The following is a 19,658-nucleotide window of genomic DNA, read 5'->3' on the forward strand; positions in this document are numbered from 1 at the left end:
ATTTTGAAAAATAGGTATGTTTGATCTCTAATTTTAAAAATGTACTTTTTTAATCGTAAGTTTATAAAAATAAGTTTATAAACTGATCTTTGGCCAAAACTTGGGTTTTTTTAAAATATACTCTTTTAGTTATTGAGTTTTTAAAAATAGATTTAAAAAGTCTTTGAAGTATTTTTTGTTTGATTTTTTAAAAATAGTTATATGATATTTAAAATTTAAAAAAATCGTTTTAGAGAAGATGTGATTTTTAAAAATTATTCTTCTAATTTGAAATGGTTGTTTTTAAATATAGAAAAATAAACCAAAATATTTACAAGATATAGCAAAATTTTAGAACTATCAATGATAGACGTTGATAGACTTTTATCAATGTCTATTAATATCACGGATAGACACTGATAAAAGTTTATTAGTATCTATTAGTGTCTATCAATGTCTATCATTGATAATTCTAAATTTTGTCATATTTTGTAAATATTTTCAATAGTGTTACCATTTGAAATAATTTTCCAATTTGAAATATCATATAATTATTTAAAATAATAATTTAAAGTTATTTGAGAAACATTTTTAACCTATTTTTAAAAAACAATAGACTAAAAATTTAAATTTTGAAAATTCAGAGACTAAATTGATCTATTTTATAAATCTAATGACTAAAAAAGTCATTTAAAAAAATAAATAAAATAAACACACATATTTTTTTTAAAACCGGAAGACTAAAAGGTAATTTTCCCAATATATTTTATAGAAATGGGGGTTATTGAAATTACATGAAAAATATTAGAAGTATTGACCACGTGTAAATATAAAATGTCATTAAGAATCAAAACATAACATTATTGATCAAATTTTGTTTATTAAGCCAGACAATTCTTATGAATTTAGTAATTTTTATATAGTTTTCTCTAGAATATTCTTCATTAAATAATTTACATTCTATACACCATACATTTATAGATTTAATAAAGTTAATCAACACTTTTGTCAAAGGTAAAAAAATTGCTTAAAATGCAAGCTATACCAAGACTGAGAAAGTAGTCAATTTGAAAACAAATTGCAAAAAGAGTTCTCTCTTTTAAACTAGAAAGGAGAATTTTATAAAAAGAACTTTATAGATGCTTTGAATAGTATGAGAGAAGAAAAAAAGTTATGAAACTAGAATGTAACATCATTTTAATGAAGAGTGATGTATCACTGTAGCTTCTGATGTGATGTGTGATAATAAAAGTAACATCTCTAATTACTTTAAATTATATATTTTTTATTTCAATTACCCCACTAGATGTATTTTATGAATTATATCATGGACTCATGGCTTTGCAACTGGCAATTAATATTCTAATTTATTTCACATAGTTTTACTTGTTAAAATCCAATATATTATTCTTTAGAGAAATCATAAACCCAACTAATCTGATATATACTCCATATAAATCGAACTTTTATTCATGGATATGAAGAATAAAAATGTTAACTTAAATTTTGATATGTGATATTTTGACTTAATAAATAACAATATTTAAGTTACATTTAATATTTATTTTATTGTTAATTTAGTTATTTATAGTTAACATTTTTTCTACTATTATATCAATATGTAATATCAATACCTACGAAAAATAATAGGTCTTAAAATAAGTGTAATTTGTATGAAATAATAGTATCTAATAATGAATATATGACATAGGATAGAATTGAATTCTCACTCCTTTTTAATATATATATATATATATATATTGAAAAGGAAGCACGTTTAATTCTTACTCTTTTTTATTTTTTATTTTTAAAAGGAAGCACGTTTATTACTTTTTATTCATTGTTAGATATTATTATTTCATACAAATACACTTATTTTAGACCGAAAACAACAGGACCAACTACGCAACCTACCAAATTCATCATGTAAAGAAACACTAAAATTTATTCCAAAATGCGATGTTGCTTTGACTTTGAGACTTTTTGAGTTATTGGATAGGACCTTATATTATATATCAAATGTATTTGAATAATAATCCAAAAATTGTTCATGATATATGTCACTGTCAACATCACAATCAAATGGCTTTCATCAAACTCATCTTCACATAGATAAGGTCCATAGAGATCGACATCCCCCACTATTTTAATTTGCAAATTAAATCTCAGTAATTTCCATATACATTAGCATAACTTTAAAATTTAGAAAAATGTGTTTTAAAATAGGCTATAAACTATAAAAGTGTATACTATTTGCATATCATGAATTTATAATTTAACAAAAAGAATCAATTACAAATACTTAACCAACCAAATATTTTAAATTAATACACATTTGGGAAGTTAAAATATATTTGTTATATTTCACAGAAATAAATTAAAAACAAAAACAAAATAAGACGTTACGTTTATCTTTTTTAAAAAACCCAATTAGCTGTTTAGTTTCCAATTAGAATTGCCACAATCCGTCAAAGTTCCATAAGCAGCCGCCAAAAGAATCGTCGTCGTCAATCCAATCCGTTAATTGCAACCCGGAATCGCCTATTGGGTAATCAAAATTCGCCGCCGTCGTCTGTCCGCCGCCGTGGTTCCAAGATGGGACGTCGGATAATGGATCGGAGACCTGCGATATATCCATAGATTCCGAACTGGTGCTGTTTCGCTCCTTGTCGAAATGGCGACGGTTACCATCGGTTGCCGGCACAGAGTCTGAATCGGAAAGTTGAGGGGTTGGACTTGTCGCGGCCGTGGTCGGCGGAGGAGGAGAAGAAGAAGAAGATTCGTTTATTTGGTGGAGCAATCTGGGGATCCAACAGCGATGGATAATGTCTTTGAATTCTGGGCTGTTGATGTTGATGTTGAGAACCTTTGCTTGTTTTTGCACTCTTGTTCTCCAATAATTTTTTATTTCATTATCTGTTCTTCCCGGTAATAGTTGTGCAATTTTTGACCATCTAACAGAAATAAATAACATAAAATTAACAATTTTATACACTAAAATGAGACGTAAATATATTATGTAATACTTTCATCATTTTAAGACGTAAAATATTTATGTGCTCTTATATCTATCTCTGTGTATTTTAAGGAGTTGTCTAATAAAAATTTGCTACATGATAATTTTTGTTTTTTGAAAAAATATATTTTTTTTAATTTTTTCAGTGTGTTCTAAGTATAAGACTAGGTGCTAATCATTGATATTTTAAGATTATAGAGAAAATATTACACAATCTAATTGTGGTTTCACACAATATTATCATTTCTCAATAGAAAAAGAAAACTTCATTAGAGTCTTTGAGGAGAAGAAATGCTAGGTGAAAAAAAGTTTGTTCCTCTCATCTTAATAAAGTACAATTAATATTGGTTTTAAATATAAAGCTTGAAATTTGTTACATAAATCGGACAAGAAAGTTGTGCTCGAAGAAAATTCTTAGTATTGTGATAATATGAAAAATTTTCTAATGACATGTCAAATAAAAAATAAGAATTTAAATTCTTTATATTCATTATTTAGTACGTCATTAAATTATTTAATCATTTATTTTATGATTAGAAGGAGTTGATATTATAATATTATTTTTTTTTTTCTGTAACCATTTTTTGTCTAAGCCTGACAAAACCCAATAGCAATATGCTATGCGTCTAATTTTTTTAAAAGAAAAATTAAAATTTTTAATTTTATTTGTAATGTATAAGGAAAAGAGAGTATTAATCACCGCCCTATCAAACGGTATAGAATAATCAAATTATTTTGAACCTAGCTCAACCTTTTTAAATATTTTTTAAAGAAAAATTTGGAGAGAGAAAATCAGGTTAAACCAATAATAAAATGAAGAATTAAATATAGTAAAATTACCTATTGCCCCATCTGGAATGAAGGTCAAGAATTAAAAGCTGTTCTTGAGGAGAAAGGTTTCCTCTCTTCACATCAGGTTTTAGATAGTTAAGCCATCTCAATCTGCAACTCTTCCCTGTCCTTCTAAGCCCTTTAAATAAATAAACCCCACAATAATTTTAATTAAACACATTCAAATTTATCTTTTAATTATTACAAAAAAAAAAAAAAAAAAAGAACCTGAACGAATAGCAAGCAAATTCCAACGCCCTTCACCATGTACAGAGATAGAATGAATAAGTAGAGAATCTTCGTCAACACTCCATGGCCCTCTTCTAACCTCACTCTGATCATCTTCAATAACAATAGATGAACCGCTACTGCTCTGGCTCTGACTCTCGCTCTGGTTCTGGCTCTGGCTCTGGCTCTCGCTCGGGTTCCGGTTTTTACAAGGAGAAGCCATTGAAGAGCACAATTTCTTCACACACACCCTTCTACTATTTATATAAATAACAAAAATTTAATACAATATGAGTTATTTCAAGTCTGCTAAGGAAGGGCTAAAAAAAAGCGCAGTATTTTTCACGTGCTTAAATTCCCATGCTTGACTATATTATCTCTTTTAATTCTATCTTGAATACATATATCTTGTTTATGAATTGATTAGAATATAATTAAGGATGAAGATTTTATGATGACGATATGACTGTAAAGACTGCATGTGCATGGGCTTGCTTTAAGGAAAGTGAAACGAAGCCCAAAAAGTGTTGAATAGTTTTAAGAACAAAAACTACATGGAATCTGATTACTACCAAGTCAAAAGAAGAGGCTTGAATTTGAATTTCTTTTCTTTTCTTTTTATAATTTTGGATTTTAATTAGTTTGTGGTGATTAATAGACAGAATTAAATTACTGATTAATTACAATAGGTTGTGTGTTTAACTTGTGTTGGCGGTTCCATTTGTGGTCAAGGAAAAAGCCTAAATGAATTCTTCTTTCTACAAATATTTAATCTTTGTAGGTCTTTTTAAGTCGTAATGTCGTCCATTTTATCAGATATGATAGCTATTTTATTTTATTTTTTTAATTACTAGTTGTTGCCTTGTTGGACAGATTATTCTCTCATCGTTTTTTACTCTCATAATTTGCAATAAGTTAAGCTATAGGATAATGTTTAAATTCTGATGCCATAACTTTATCAACAAGAATATTGCCTAATTGACACTCATTTTTTTTTAATTAGGAAGTTCAAAACCTAGCTTATATTGATCCACATTTGTTGTACTTATTTGGTCGATCAATTTTAGATAACTCTTGTTTTATTTTTCTTTTTTAATGTTTTTTTTAACCCAAAAAAAAAAAAAAAAAAGTTTTGTGTAAGACGAGTTTACTAATAAAAAATTTGAAACTCCAACTTCTCCAAAGAAATAAGTCTTCAATTGTTAAGCTAGGGACATATTGACTTGTCTTTTTAAGCCATTATTGTAATTTAAGAATATATTTTTGTTGTGGGCTAATTTGGATCAAACAACAAAGAACAATTAGTTATATAGCAATAATTACACTATCATTTAGAAAAATAGCAAAAGGCAGAATCCTTTTGAATTATAGCAAAACACTCAAATTTCTAAAATCCTAAAATGCCTTCATCGTCCTTTTTAATTGCAGGGTTATTAAGTCGACATCTTTATTAATGAGATTGTAATTAATTATGCAACTATATATCCTATCAAACTTTCAACTCAACTAAGATCATCATTTCATGTGGAAAATTTGTCATAAATCTTGCAATTTAATAGTTATTTTTGAATTTTTGAATCTTGTATATCAACTAATTTTCAAATTTTATTTTGAAATTTAAAAAATCATTGTATATTCATTATTAATTGAGATTTATTATTTTTATTATACTTTCTATTAATCTTAATCAAGATTTTCGTGTTTAAAATTATTTTGAACGTTATATTTATCATTATTTTATTTCAAACATAAAATTTTAGAATACAACACGTAGTCCTAGTTTTTTTCATCCTCTATACCGAAGATTTTCTTGTTATGGTTGTTCAACAATTAAGAGTTTTGTTCAAAGTGAGATGAAAACAACCACTATCATGACTTCCGATTTATTGAAGTTTTTGTTACTTCGAACACATTTTTTTCAATTTTAATCTTTTTTTACCTATTTTATTTCTTGTTCTCAATCGATGAGAAGTCTACTTTAGAGGCTTGACTTAATCAATCAAATCTGCTGGTGCATAAATGAAAGGCTCTTCCTAACCAGCCATTGTGAAAAAGTAGGCCAAGCATATGGACGGTGTTGGTATTAACCTGTTTGCCTTGGGGAGCTTAAATCAACCTTGACAAATTCGATCATGTACCATCATTGAATATTGTTTGTTTCTCTTCTATTCATGAGATCTCCACAATTGACTTCAACGCCACACCATAACCATAATTGGTTAGTAATTTCACTTGACGATTTTTAATTGAGATTTTCATAATCCAGTCCAAAGTCGATTTCTTTCTTCATGAATGCAATTATTAGATAAAGTTTTTATTAGTTCAACTCTCACTTTTTAAACTAGTATTTTGGGTCTAGAACAGGAAAAAGTATTGTTATAAAATTTTGGGTAAGTTAAAAAACAATTTAGATGGTTTGGTTAATTGATTTTCAATTGTAGTGTATTTGTTTTTAAGTTTAGTGTATTTATTGAATGTAGTTTGGAGACTAATTATAGTATATATGTAGGTCATATAAATATCTCATTGGAAGTATAGCCCCAAAAACTTTTAAAACGCCTTTTATGACTACAAAACTCTCATCGGAATTACAGTATAGCTAATTTTTTCATTTGCACGTTTCTTTTATCAGCAAGGATGAAGGTAGGATTCAAGTCGGAGGTATCGCCACTCTTGGTGGAGGACAATTTTGGAGAGGAAAATGGTGGCAACTTGGTTGGAGAAGAGGACGGTGTGGCATTCAGAGCATGGCCAACTGATAATCTTTAAATGTTTGTTTTAATTACAGTGTAATTACGAATATTTCTTAATAAATCAATTACAATCTCATTTGTATAGTTGAAGCAGTTTAAACTTTTATAAATTTGTTTATTTTTTATTTTTAATTCGTTTTGTCAAATTTACAAATGAAATGTTGATTTTCTATTTTTATAAATAAAAAATTAAATCCGTCATTCTCCTTATTAGCCCTAAATAACAGAGGAAACAACAACACCTTGGGCTAAAGGGAAAAGCCCAACAAAAAGCTATGTCTAAGGAAGAGAGGAAGCATGGGCCGAAACTCATGCCACGAGGCCAACCCGAGAAACAAGCCCACGAGGGGGCGCCATGCAAGAGGTCCAGTCCAAAAGAGGGGAATCAGATAAAAAGTTGACTAAATCTTTGGTAAAATAAAAACTATATGAACATGTTCTACGTTTTAATTTCATTAATAAATTTTACAATATTTAATTATCTGTAATATATTATATTGTGCTCATTTTAATTATAATAAAAGTGAAAAACCTTATAATTTGAAACAATACAGGTATGAAAAACGTCATATGTGATTTGGACCGAATGATATAATTAACATTTGGAAACGACAAAGTCAAGAATAAGTATGATATAGGCTTAGAGTGGCAACTAAAGACCAAAATGGACATAGAAAAAGGAGGATGGCTTGGGTTCGTCATTGAGCCTTGCCAAATACCCAATAAGCCATGCGTCCAAGAGATCATTTTAGATTCGAAATATGGTCTAACGAAGATGCTCGACCTCGATCAAGACTGAGGACGATCCTAGCCAAACACGAAACCAGACACACCCCTTGACCCGTGGGGTTATTTAATTAACCTAAGACAACTATGAAACTCTAGGAAACAACCAAGTTCAACTTTGTCTATAAAGACATCATTATAACTTCATATAAGTTATGTCGAGTCTTACTCCCTCCTTAGCTTCTATATTCTTTCACTATTGAGTAGGCATCGTAGTGTGTATGGAAAACGCTATACTAGTGTGTAGGTTTTCTATTTTGCAAGCCACATTTTTCTCCCCTTTAAACAAATTTATGTTGTTGTCACGTGAATGTCGAGTACATTTCTCTTATCCAAAATTTGACATCAACAAAAGGTTTTATCTTTCTTAAATGTAATTACATAATAAAAAAAAAATTAGATCTAAGATTTACTGAAAAAATTAAAAACATTGTCCTCATAATTTTACCATCTATACCAAAAAGTTCAAAAACAATTTTCAAAACAAAAATGACCGGAACCTATTTACTTAACCATTATAATTTCGAGTCTGAAAATGATAATACAAATATCTAATAATACGAGTCAAAATATGGATCCAAGTATGGTTTTATCAATATATATCTATGATTTTTATTTGATAAAATTGTGATTATTTTTTTTAGGACTGGGAAGAGAAATAACAAATTTTGAAGTTTCATTTGGAAAAATGGTAAAAATGTTTCAAACTTATAAAAATAGCAAAATAAATTTATATAATAGAAAACACTAATTGGTAAAGGACACAACTACCCTAAAACAACAAAATTAAGCATAAACGATAATGCAAAAATACATCGCTTCAAATGCAACATGAATACCACAAATAGACTCTACTAAACATTCTAGAACCACAAATACACCACATCTAAAGACTTCAGAAATAGCAAAAATAAAAAATAACCCAATATGGTCGCTTCTAGCTATCTATAGAATGCATGTATGTGAGGGAAGATGATGACTAGGCGATGGGGTCATTAGAAATTTATAGATGTCTACAACAATGGACTGCCTCCAAGGTGGGAAAAAGCAAAGTTAATTATATTAGTAAAGTTGATGGCAAGTGAGTATTTGAAGGAATTGCAACTTCAGAACGATGTGACTATTGAAAATATGATTGCGTTTGACATCAAACCAGTTGTAGAGAGTTTAATCGTCTTCATTCCATGTGACCATTTTGCTCATAAAATCTTGAAAGCCATCTTTAAACACTAATAATACTAGAACGTCATTGTTGAAAATGATGTTCAAAGTATAACCAAAAACATGAAACATGTGTGCGAGCAAAAACGATTGCGCGATCTGGCGAAGATGGTCATCAAAAGCTAGCCAAGACGATGGAACTCAAGAAAGGGTTGCTGAACCAACAATCCTAAACATCAGAAAAGAGATTTCGAAGGTGGCTAAGTGCAGAAGATGAAGAGGATGAGATTTAGGGTTTTTTGTTATCTTGTTTTAATAATAATAATAATAATAATATGATGATGACAATATTAATAATAAACTGAACAAAAAATACATTGCACATATTTCAAATATTTAAAATTTAATTCTCATTTATGTGTTTCTTTTTAAGTACAAGTTATTTTTACGTGTTTTTATATGAAAAATTGAAAACATCGAAACTATGAACGAAAACAAAAGATCAAATTAATTTGATATAGTGAAAAAATATTTAGATACAATTGAATTGTAACAAACATTTAAATAAATCGAAAGTTAGTTGGATAAAATCAAATTTGATAATAAAATATAAATTGAAAAAAAATCAGAAAATTTTTGTTTATTGTGATTAATTCGATAAATAGTTAGATAAAATTTAATGTGATAATAAAATATAAATTCAAATATAATTTGAGGAGAAAATCAGGAAGATCTTTGTTTATTTACAATTATACTGCTCCATTTTCATTTAAGTTTCAACAAGTGTATTTATAACTCCATCAACTACAAAACGTAAGAAAGAAACCTAACTCGTTGTAGAGGTATAACGAAAACACCAAGATTGCAAAAATGATTACTTATTTGTTTGTTAAAAAGATAAATTAATGATATAATAAATAAAGGGTGATTAAAAAATACAAAAAATGATAAAACTTAAATGAATCATACAGTTTGTTAGATGATAATATATATAGAATATTAAGTAAAATCCTAATTAGGATAAAAAAAAATTAATCCAAATCTAAAACAATAAAATAACGCAAAATCTAAAGATATATTATAAATTAAAATCAAAATTGTGATAAACAAATTAAAGATAGATTGATTATGAATATTTTCGAAAAAAAAATGGTGATAAACAAATCAAAGATAAATTGATTATGAATATTTTCAAAAAATGGTTAAATCAAATAAAAACATATAGCCAATTTGAATCAATTAGATGAGAAAAAAATAAGGAAGACTTTGATTTATTTTAAATCAATTCGTGAAATAGTTATCAAAATCTAACTTGAACATTAAAAATAAATTCAAATTTTAAAAGAGGACGAAAATTAGGAAATGATGCTTATTTTCAGTTTTGAAATTGGATATGTTAGATTATAATATGATTAATTTGGTTATGGATTAATCTCTCAAATTACATTGTATTTATATCCGGGTTATTAATTAAGCCCTCAACTTATACCATATTTATATGTTGGTTATAAATAAAGCTTTACATTTGCATTGTATTAAATATGTATAATTGAATCCAATAACGTATACAAAACAATTTAAACCTAAAAAAATATGGAAAAATATATAGTTAATTTATTAAGAATAGGTATAAAATAACGAAAAACAATTCAAACATTTGAACAAATTTAAAATTTGATTAAATAAATGAAAATTGATAATATAAGGATATTTAAAATATAAATTTAGTAGAAAAATATGAATATTCAAGTCAAGTGAGATTATTTCGAAAAATGGTTAAACATGATCTAAATTAATAATAAATTATGCATTAAAATGTTAACTAGGTAAGAAAAATCACTATTTTGAAGAAGTGGAGAACTAAGGCATCTGCAATTACGTGTATACAGAACTCCATATTGTTTACGTCAATAACAAAAACTACGAACTAGATAAGGATAAAATTGGTATTTAAAAATTTGTGACTGTGTACATGTCATGTGAGTTACCGTAAATCTTATTATTTATTAATTTTACCATTTTTCAAAATCAAATCTTAAAATTTGCCATATGCTCCGATTCTTTTTTTATTATTGCATCTCAAAGTAACATCTCCGATTTATATTCGTAAGCATACAACGAAAGGTGAAATACCCTTCTGTCTCCCGGATGATGAATTTGACTTTAATGTAGGTAGATAAAAAAGTCCAAGCCCAATAGTGGCCCAAGTAGAGATCATAAATAGATACCGCCCATAAAGACAATTTAACGGAAATGACCACAAAGGAACTCTGTCTTTTTATTAGTTCATCATTTTTACCTTTTTTTCTTTTTTCTTTTTTACAACTGTGTAGGTGAATTCATACCTCTCATTTTTAGTCATATCAATTGTTGTTGAATTGTATTTATTTTGATATTTTTACTTATTAATTCACCATAACTCTTTCAAATTAATAATGAAAAACAAATCTAGAAGTGGAAAATTTTGTAATTATTTTGAGAAATCAATCGAAATAGCTCGACGTTGGAGTGGAAAATTTTGTAATTATTATTAATGAACTTAGGATTAGGAAAAAAAAAAAAAAAGACATTAGCATAACCATTATGTTAGTCATTAGATCAAGAGATAGACGTCGAACTGCAAATCGTCACCCAACTAGCCGCACGCCCCTTCCAAATCTACTCGTGCTGCCAGCTGCCAGTTGCCACTTCCCATTGGGTGCCGCTTCCGTGAACCGTTGTGTCTCTTCAGATTTTGGTCAGATTTTATAGGTATTTCGTTGTTGAGTTTTGGGTGGTGTTGATGACTTCTTAAGTATTGATCTAAGATTATGTTTACCCAACATGTTTGAGCTTTAAACTCGATGTTTGGAGGAATTTAGAAATCGAAAGTAGGCCATCCAACATTTTTTAAGGTGGTTCTTGGTGGATTTTGGTAAGTTTAATGCTTTGTGCCCTTTTGGACTAAAAATAATTGTTGAAGATTAAGTTACTAAATCTTAATTGTGATCTATGTTCAGGTTGGATTGCTTGATTGAAGTTCGAAGTGGTTTTGAGTCAAAACATGTATTGGATAAGTAATTTGGAGCTTTGGTAAGTTAAATGTGTGTTTTGGAATGAGTTCCCTAAAATTGGAATTAAGTTTGTTTATGTTTTGTGTTGGGGGCTTGATCCAAGTTTATCTAAGTTAGGAGGAAGGTTAATTTGCTTGTTACTTGAGCTTAATTTTGAGGTAAGTAATGCTATTATTGGAATGCATTTGTACCAGGCGCCCTACTTTAGAAATACTAAGTTATTTAATGGATTTTAGAAGCATGATTTGGGTTGAGTATTTTCTATGATTCATGAAAGGAACAAAGATTATGAGTATGTTAGAACTATATGGTATGTTATGATTTGTGATATGGGACCTTTGATGATATGTATGTTGCATGTTAGATAACCAGTAGAAATTTACCATCCTATCACTTTCAGGTTATGATATCGTGAACCTACTAGTTCACTCCCATATTATGATACCGTGAATCGACGAATTCACTTCCATGTTATGATACTATGAACCTATGGGTTCATTCCCATGTCATGACCGTGAGCCAGTGGGTTCACTACCACGTATGATTGTGCGCCTCTGGGCCACCAGATATGCATGATAGGATGAAACAAATTATTCACTTAGATGACCATCCAAGACCAGTTGCAGTGCATGTCCCACTAACCATAAAGCATTCACTATGTGTAATTGCATAGCCTGACCTTGATAATAGAGTTACTTACTGAGCATTTTTATACTCATAATTTATTACGATATGTTTTTCAAATAAAGATAAGGACACATTAGTGAACGACAAAAAAGTATTCGTGATAGTGCTTTGGACCAGACAGATGCTTCCACCCAATTTTCTATGTTTTTGTTGTAAGTCTTTTGATGTTTGAACTTATAACTTTTAGGCCTCGATTTGTTTGTGATTCGGAAATTTGCTTTCGAAAACAAAGAATTAGTAGAAAACAAAAACAAATTCTTCTTTTTACAATATCCGAAAACACATTTGCCAAATTAAAATTTTGAAATTTGAATTCAAAATTCAAAATTTGTGTTTGGTTGTGAATTTGAAAAATGCGAGAGAAAATTAATTTGTGTTGTTAAAATTCATTATTCTAGATAATTAAAAGCAATAATTTATTGTTTTGTTATTATAATGAATTTTTGTTAATAAGAGAAATAAAAATAGTGGGAGAGATTACATGATGGAGAAAAGTATTTTGACTTGTGGAAATTTCAAGTGATAAAATGTGTAAGAGAATAAAAAATTATTTATGAGAAAATAATATAAATAATTTCCTATCGAGATAAAGTAAAAAAAAAAATCTTTATTGAAAAGAAAGATCTTACAAATTTATAGGATTAATGTTGATAAGATGTTACACGATTTAAATTAGTGGTATATTCATATTCATTCATATATTTAACGATAAAAAAACTCTTCACTAAAAATTGATAAGAGATACAATTTGTAGATAGAAACAGACTTTTCGACTCTGAAGAAAAAATTTATAATATTCAATTTGTAACTTGTGTAGTTTGACATAAATGCACTAAGTGTACTTTGTATTCATAATTTTTGAAAACAAAGAAAATGACAATTTATTATTTTTGAAACTTAGCTATTTTAAGCATCATTTTTTAAAATCATTTTTTTGGAAACAAGTAAAATCATTTTTGAAAATAAGTATACCAAACACGTCTTAATTGTTTTTCTTGAATTGTATCTCACGAATTTTGAAAACATAAAAAGGAAAATAAATCACGAACCAAACGATGCCTTAGCATTTTATTCTAAGTTTTTCCCCCTTTAGTTGGTTGGTTTTTCTTAATAATCTTCTCTTTTCTCTTGACAAGACTTTTCACTATTTAAACTATGAAATTACAAAATTTAATGCTTAAATTTTTTAAAAAGATACCTCAAGACTATTTTGTATTAGAAATCTTTCGGAATTGGAAAAATTACAATAAATATCCTTTTTTTCCCCTAGAAAGTACCTCTATATTTTAGAAAATTACAATATTACTCCTTAAAGTACATAATAATTTTCAAAATATCCTTCGAAATATTAAATTTTTTTGAAACTTAAAATTATGTGGCTATGACCAAAATGACGTGATGATCTAAAATTTCAGTCAAAGTCATGGCCATACCATTTCATATTTTAATTTTCATTCAAAATTCTAAAAAATGCCTACTTTCAAAGGTATTTTTGAAATATTTACGAAAGTATACAAGTAATATCCAACTTTTGAGAATATAGAGATGTTAAGATAAATGACAAGTTTAAGGATATTTTTATAATTGGAAAACCAGTGAAAAAGCAGCCATTTCAAAACAAATGACAAAGTTTTTAAAAATTGGAATGTTTTCATCAAAATATTTTATCATTAAAAAAATATTTAACATCCATATACTCTATTTAAGATTTTCTAATTTATATACACTAACTAACCTTAAATGTAGGTGACTAAAGATCTTTAGAACGTGAATTTTGTTGGTGAAGTCAACATGAGTATAACTTAATTGACACTATGTTTGTACTATCAACATTGAGGTTAGAGGCTCGATTCCCCTACCCCTTCTTTCATACAATACCTTTGCGAAAAAAAATTTGTTAGTAAAATTTCAATAACAAATTGATATAAATTTTATTAAGTTTAAATAATAAATATCTGATATAAAAATTAAAAATAATAAAATAGTTAATAGCCAAAACTATATACATATGTATTTTATGTTAATTAACAACAAATCTAAACTGAGTTGTACATATTTGAGAATCTTTGGAACACTTGAAACATAAATTTAGATGGCGACATAAATTTTGAATCAATATATTTGTTGCCATATTTATGCCTTAATTTATGTATTTAGACTATAGATTAGGAAATGAGTTAATCAACGTTGAGTATAAATTTCTTAGGTAAGCCTCAAATCAATTGATAGAACTTATTTAATTAAATATCTTGCCCATGGTATCAGAGCTCTAAATATTTTCTTATTATGTTGTTCAACCATGGCCTCTCTATCTCCGTTGACGGAGATAGACCAGATTCGTGTAGACCATCCCAATTTGTCCCAGTACCTTGCATAGCTTTACGTGAACCACGCTGTGCCACTCTTGCCTCAATCTGCCACTGGTCTCCAACTTGCGCAACTTTAGATCACACCGCACTGCTTTGTCCCATCAAGCATCACTATCAGCTCGTGAAGTTCAGCTCGATCCGGTCGAGGGTTTCTCTATCTTGCCCATATTTCAGATCCGCGCACTAGATCTGAAGCCCGACGCCGACCACGCTACCTTATTCAAACTTCTATGCTGAAAATAAATAAAAATAAAATCATTCATCTCTGTTTAAATTCGTTCGTAAATCCATACTCATCCTTATTTAGATCCATCGTGCAAATCGTCCCGTCGATCATGGTTCTACCGACATCCACCATCAACTACGCCACGCTAACAAGATCCAGATTTGAAAATCAACGCCACTTGTACCAGATCCGTTCGTGGGTTTTCCATCCGTCTAGATCCATATTGTTGTCTCCTTGCCTAGATTCACACCTCTCCGCCCTGCTTCGTCCAAGCCACGTCGCCTCGCTCCGATTTGCCACTATCCCTGCCTTAATCTGCGTCGTGCCGCCCAAACCCATCCACTACACCCTCTAGTGCCCTCCACCGTGAGCCTCATATGAGGAAGAAGAAGGAAACCACGCCCATATTTTGTATGGCCTTTGGTTTGATTTGTCCAAACCAGTTCGGTTTAATGTAATCGAATCAATTTGATTCTATTGGTTTAGTTCCTTAGCTTAATTGGGTTCATTTGATTTAGTTTGGTTCAGCAAAGTCAGTTTTAGTTTTGGTTCTTTTCATGGGTTTCAACCTCTGTTTTTTAGTTTATCAGTCTTTGGGTTCTCTATTTCATTTTAAATCGGTGGTTTGTGGGTTTTGTTTTCAAATCTTTAATCTCTGTTTTTAGCTCAGATGTTCGTAGGTTCTGTTTTAGTTCTTTATGTAAGTCTCTTTTTCCAACCCAGAAGTTCCTGAGTTCTTATTTACAGCCTAGAAGTTTTATGTGTTTTTAGTTCTTTGTGAGTTTTTGTTTCCCACCTAGATCTACGATTTGATTAAGAAGTTTGCTTTAGTTCCTGTCATCCAGTTGCTTCAGTTCATCGTTCACAAACTCATGTTGTCTCTACCACCTTGAGTTTGAGGGAGGGTGTTGCCATATTTATGCCTTAATTTATGTATTATGCATATATTTAATATAAGGCTATAGATTTAGGAAATTAGTTAATCATCCTTTAGTGTAAATTCCTTATATAAATCTCAAATCATTGATAAAAAATATTCAATCAAATCTCTCGCACAATACTTTTGATAGGAGTAGTATAAACTATAATTTTTTTACCTGAAATTAAAAGATGGAATAATAATATAAATTATCAACTAACTCAAGAATAATATCTTTGATGAATACTGGTTTTTTTGGCATGCTTGTCTAATTCAAGGTTAGAGATATATATGATACTAATACCTTTGTTTTAGATCTTTTGAATCTATCAAATTTGATCTTGTTGCTCATTGTGATTGTTTTCATGTGTAGTTCTCCTAACACAATGAATAACCATGTAAATTCAAACACATGAAAAAAGAGTAAATTTTTTTATTCAAATAAATAAATAAGATATCTAAGATTCAGATAAAATTGAAACTATAGAAATCTAATCAAAGATCTAACTGAAACTAATAAAATAATAATAATATAAAATTTCAAGTACTAACAAAAACTACTAAGAGATCTGTCCTGCAAAACACCACAAACATACTCAAACAATAAACCGTTAACCAATCCCCGGCAATGGCGCCATAAACTTGTTGACATAAATTTTAATCTAAGCTACAAGTCCATGTCCCTATTACCAGTTCCCCGGCAACGGCGCCATAAACTTGTAACAACATTTAAGTTTTAAAATAACACAAATATTGTTGGGGTTGATGGCTAAACTCTCATAGGGTCCTCTAGTTTGTAAACACCTGTATGAACAAGTGCTTGTGATGTAATAATATGAGATATTTTCTTCACTGTTGTCTATGAAACATAAGATGTTTTATTTGAATTTACCACAAACCAATAAACTAAGATCCCTGGTTGTCGTTATAATTTAAGCATGTATGTGGAGACATACAAGTGAATCACGCCTTAAGTGATAATCTAAATGGTCTGTAGTATATGGATATAAGAGGGAAACCTTATCCTGGTGACACTACGGATACGACTCGCTTTTTAGATAGTTACAAGTGTTGTGATGTGCTACAGATGGTCTGATCCTGATCATTCATGTGAAGACATGCGAGCGGGGTATCCTATACAAAGGAGTTTGTATAAGACCGGACCACAAAGTGTTTAATCTCGTTATATAACACCGTTCATGACAGAGACTTTATTTCACTAGGATGACCATAGGTAACATGACCTTAATCCTAAGTGAGTTGGGAACTCTTGTTTATGAGGGCGGTCATTTGATTTACATGGATGTGAGTGGCCAGATTGCCGACTCATCTACCACTTTGGGGATTTGTTTGATTGGAGAGCTGGGAACTCAGCTACACAAGATGGAATTCACTTATTCCCCGAAGTAGGGGTAAGTAGATATATTGCTCCCTTAAGAGCTGATTTCGTGGCTTGAACAATGTGGCGCCACACTTTCTCATAGCCCACGAAGTGTTCACTCATAGTAGGACTATGATGTATTGTTCATTAGAGAATTCAGTGGCACTTAAAGAGTTAGATATAACTACAGGGGCAAAATGGTAAATTGGTCTAGCTATACTTATGAGCGATTTGTGAAAGATCATCGTATTGTTGTTTGGTTATATCTAATGGACACAGAAATATATTTGTAGTGCGAAGAGTGCAACTGTTGGTCTTTAGTGGAATGCCCGGCTGTTAACAGATGGTGGATATCATAATTAAAAAGTTTAGTCAGTTATTCACGTACCGTTGGAACTTCAAGCTACAGGTCCATAAAGTCTCCTTGGTAGCTCAGTGGATTTAAGTTGAGATTCAGTTTTTAGATTAGTTTGAAGTGTTCAAATTAACAAGAGGGAATTTGATTATATATGATATAATTAAATTAATTTAATTATATGTGATATAATTGATTTGATGTATTAGATACATTAATTGGAGGAATTAATTTAAATATGATTTATATTAAATAAAGGAGAAAATAATTATGGTTTAAATATTGCATATGATATAATATTAAAACTATAGGTTATAAATATAATATGACAAGTTAGTTATTATATTTATTTATAATAAAAACAATTATTAGATAATTGTTTGGTTGGTTATTCTTTCCTTAACCGATTGTTAAGTCGGAAGTTTCTTTCAGTTTAATAACCGAAGAAATAAGTGAAATTTGTTTTCATTTTTTACAAGCGCATCATATTTGATCGGGTGAAAGAAGAGCTATACGATAGCCCTTTGAGAGAGCGAACGACGAGCGAGTTTACTAGACGATTGCTCCTCGTTACCAGACGATTGAGTACCCAGTGTCTATACGATAGACTTAAACCTTTCTCCCACTTACTCGATTGTATACATCCTCCTTCCCTCTACCAAATTCACAAAGAGTCCACACCTCCTGAATTCTCACACCGAGAATACCAAGGTAACCGAGTGGTAATGTCGAATGTTGCTGTTCGAGGATCGAGGATCGAATATTACTCGATTGGGTTTGAGAATCAGATAGTTCATGATTTCACTAGTCATTGCGTTCGTGCTCGTGATCAAGTTTGCATGGACGCGTGACTAGTGTAGATCGAGGGAACACTTGAAGAGGAGTTCTTCAAAGGTATGTTACTTGATTCCCTTTGTTTTTAATTGAAAAGCATGCTATAATTTACTCGATGATGCATAAGTGTTCTTGTATGTTTGTAAATGCTTTATTCTTTCACAATGGGTTTGGAATGATCTTGCTTCCGCTCAATGGTTCTCTTGAATAAGAGTTCCCTCAACGATAACATTGGATTTCAGAGCGGTGTTTAGAGAGACCCAGACTCTCCTGACTCCAACTGAGGCTAGTTTTCTTTTCCCTTCCTATTTTATTTTGTCCTCGGTTTTTATTTTTATTTTTACTTTTCTTTTATTTTTCATTTTTTGTTATTTTTAGTTTTAGTTTTTCTAACTTTTTGTTTGTTTTGTAGGTTTTCTTTTGTAGTTTTTCTTTTCTTTTTCTCTTTTTGTTGGCTTCTCCAGAGCTTAATCAAGTAAGAAAGAGATGCCCGACCACCACCATCCTGTGTGCGCTTCATTTTCAAGGGAAGTTTTCTATTCCCTTGTCTTTATTTTTATTAAGCTTTGTTTAAAATACATTTTAGACAATATATTAAGTTGGGGGTGGAGTACCTGTTGGGTAGTTTTTATATAGCTTGGGGTCCTTGAGCGCTATACTCGGACAATGTTGTTTACTTAATTGCTTTATTTGCTTGTCTGTTGTGTTGTTATCATGATAGTTTATGACGCACTCTTCTTGTGATGAAATTTGCATGAAAGAACGTTAGGAATGCATGATCATGATTTTTAGCCCAAATTTTAAAAAATTTCTTGCCTCTTGCATCTTTAAGTCATTTCTTTTGCGAAATTAGTGTATTGCATGCTTAGAATTGGGTCATCTGGTTTATACTTCTGTTGTCACCCCAGTCCACCTTTGACCTAGGAGTGACCACACTTTTTTTAGAACAAAACTAGATAAAATGGATAAAATAGGGCCTACTATGAAATAAAAAAATAAAAGAAAAAGAAAGGAAAGCAAATTAGTTGCAATTCTGAAAATTAAAAAAAAAGAGGCATTTGTCGATGTGCCTGCAAAAAA

General features: G+C 29.8%; 1 protein-coding gene across 1 annotated transcript; it reads right to left on the reverse strand.

The window, feature by feature from the left end:
- Positions 1-2,129: 2,129 nt before the first annotated feature.
- On the reverse strand, positions 2,130-4,314 carry LOC120088254 (transcription factor MYB62-like). The gene is made up of 3 exons (XM_039045409.1): positions 4,055-4,314; positions 3,836-3,965; positions 2,130-2,933 (listed from the first exon to the last, which is right to left on the reverse strand). Exons 1-3 carry the CDS (start codon positions 4,275-4,277, stop codon positions 2,429-2,431), a joined length of 858 nt encoding a protein of 285 aa, XP_038901337.1. The 5' UTR covers positions 4,278-4,314; the 3' UTR covers positions 2,130-2,428.
- Positions 4,315-19,658: the final 15,344 nt, after the last annotated feature.

Source organism: Benincasa hispida, chromosome 1 (assembly GCF_009727055.1).
Source record: "Benincasa hispida cultivar B227 chromosome 1, ASM972705v1, whole genome shotgun sequence".
NCBI lineage: Eukaryota > Viridiplantae > Streptophyta > Magnoliopsida > Cucurbitales > Cucurbitaceae > Benincasa > Benincasa hispida.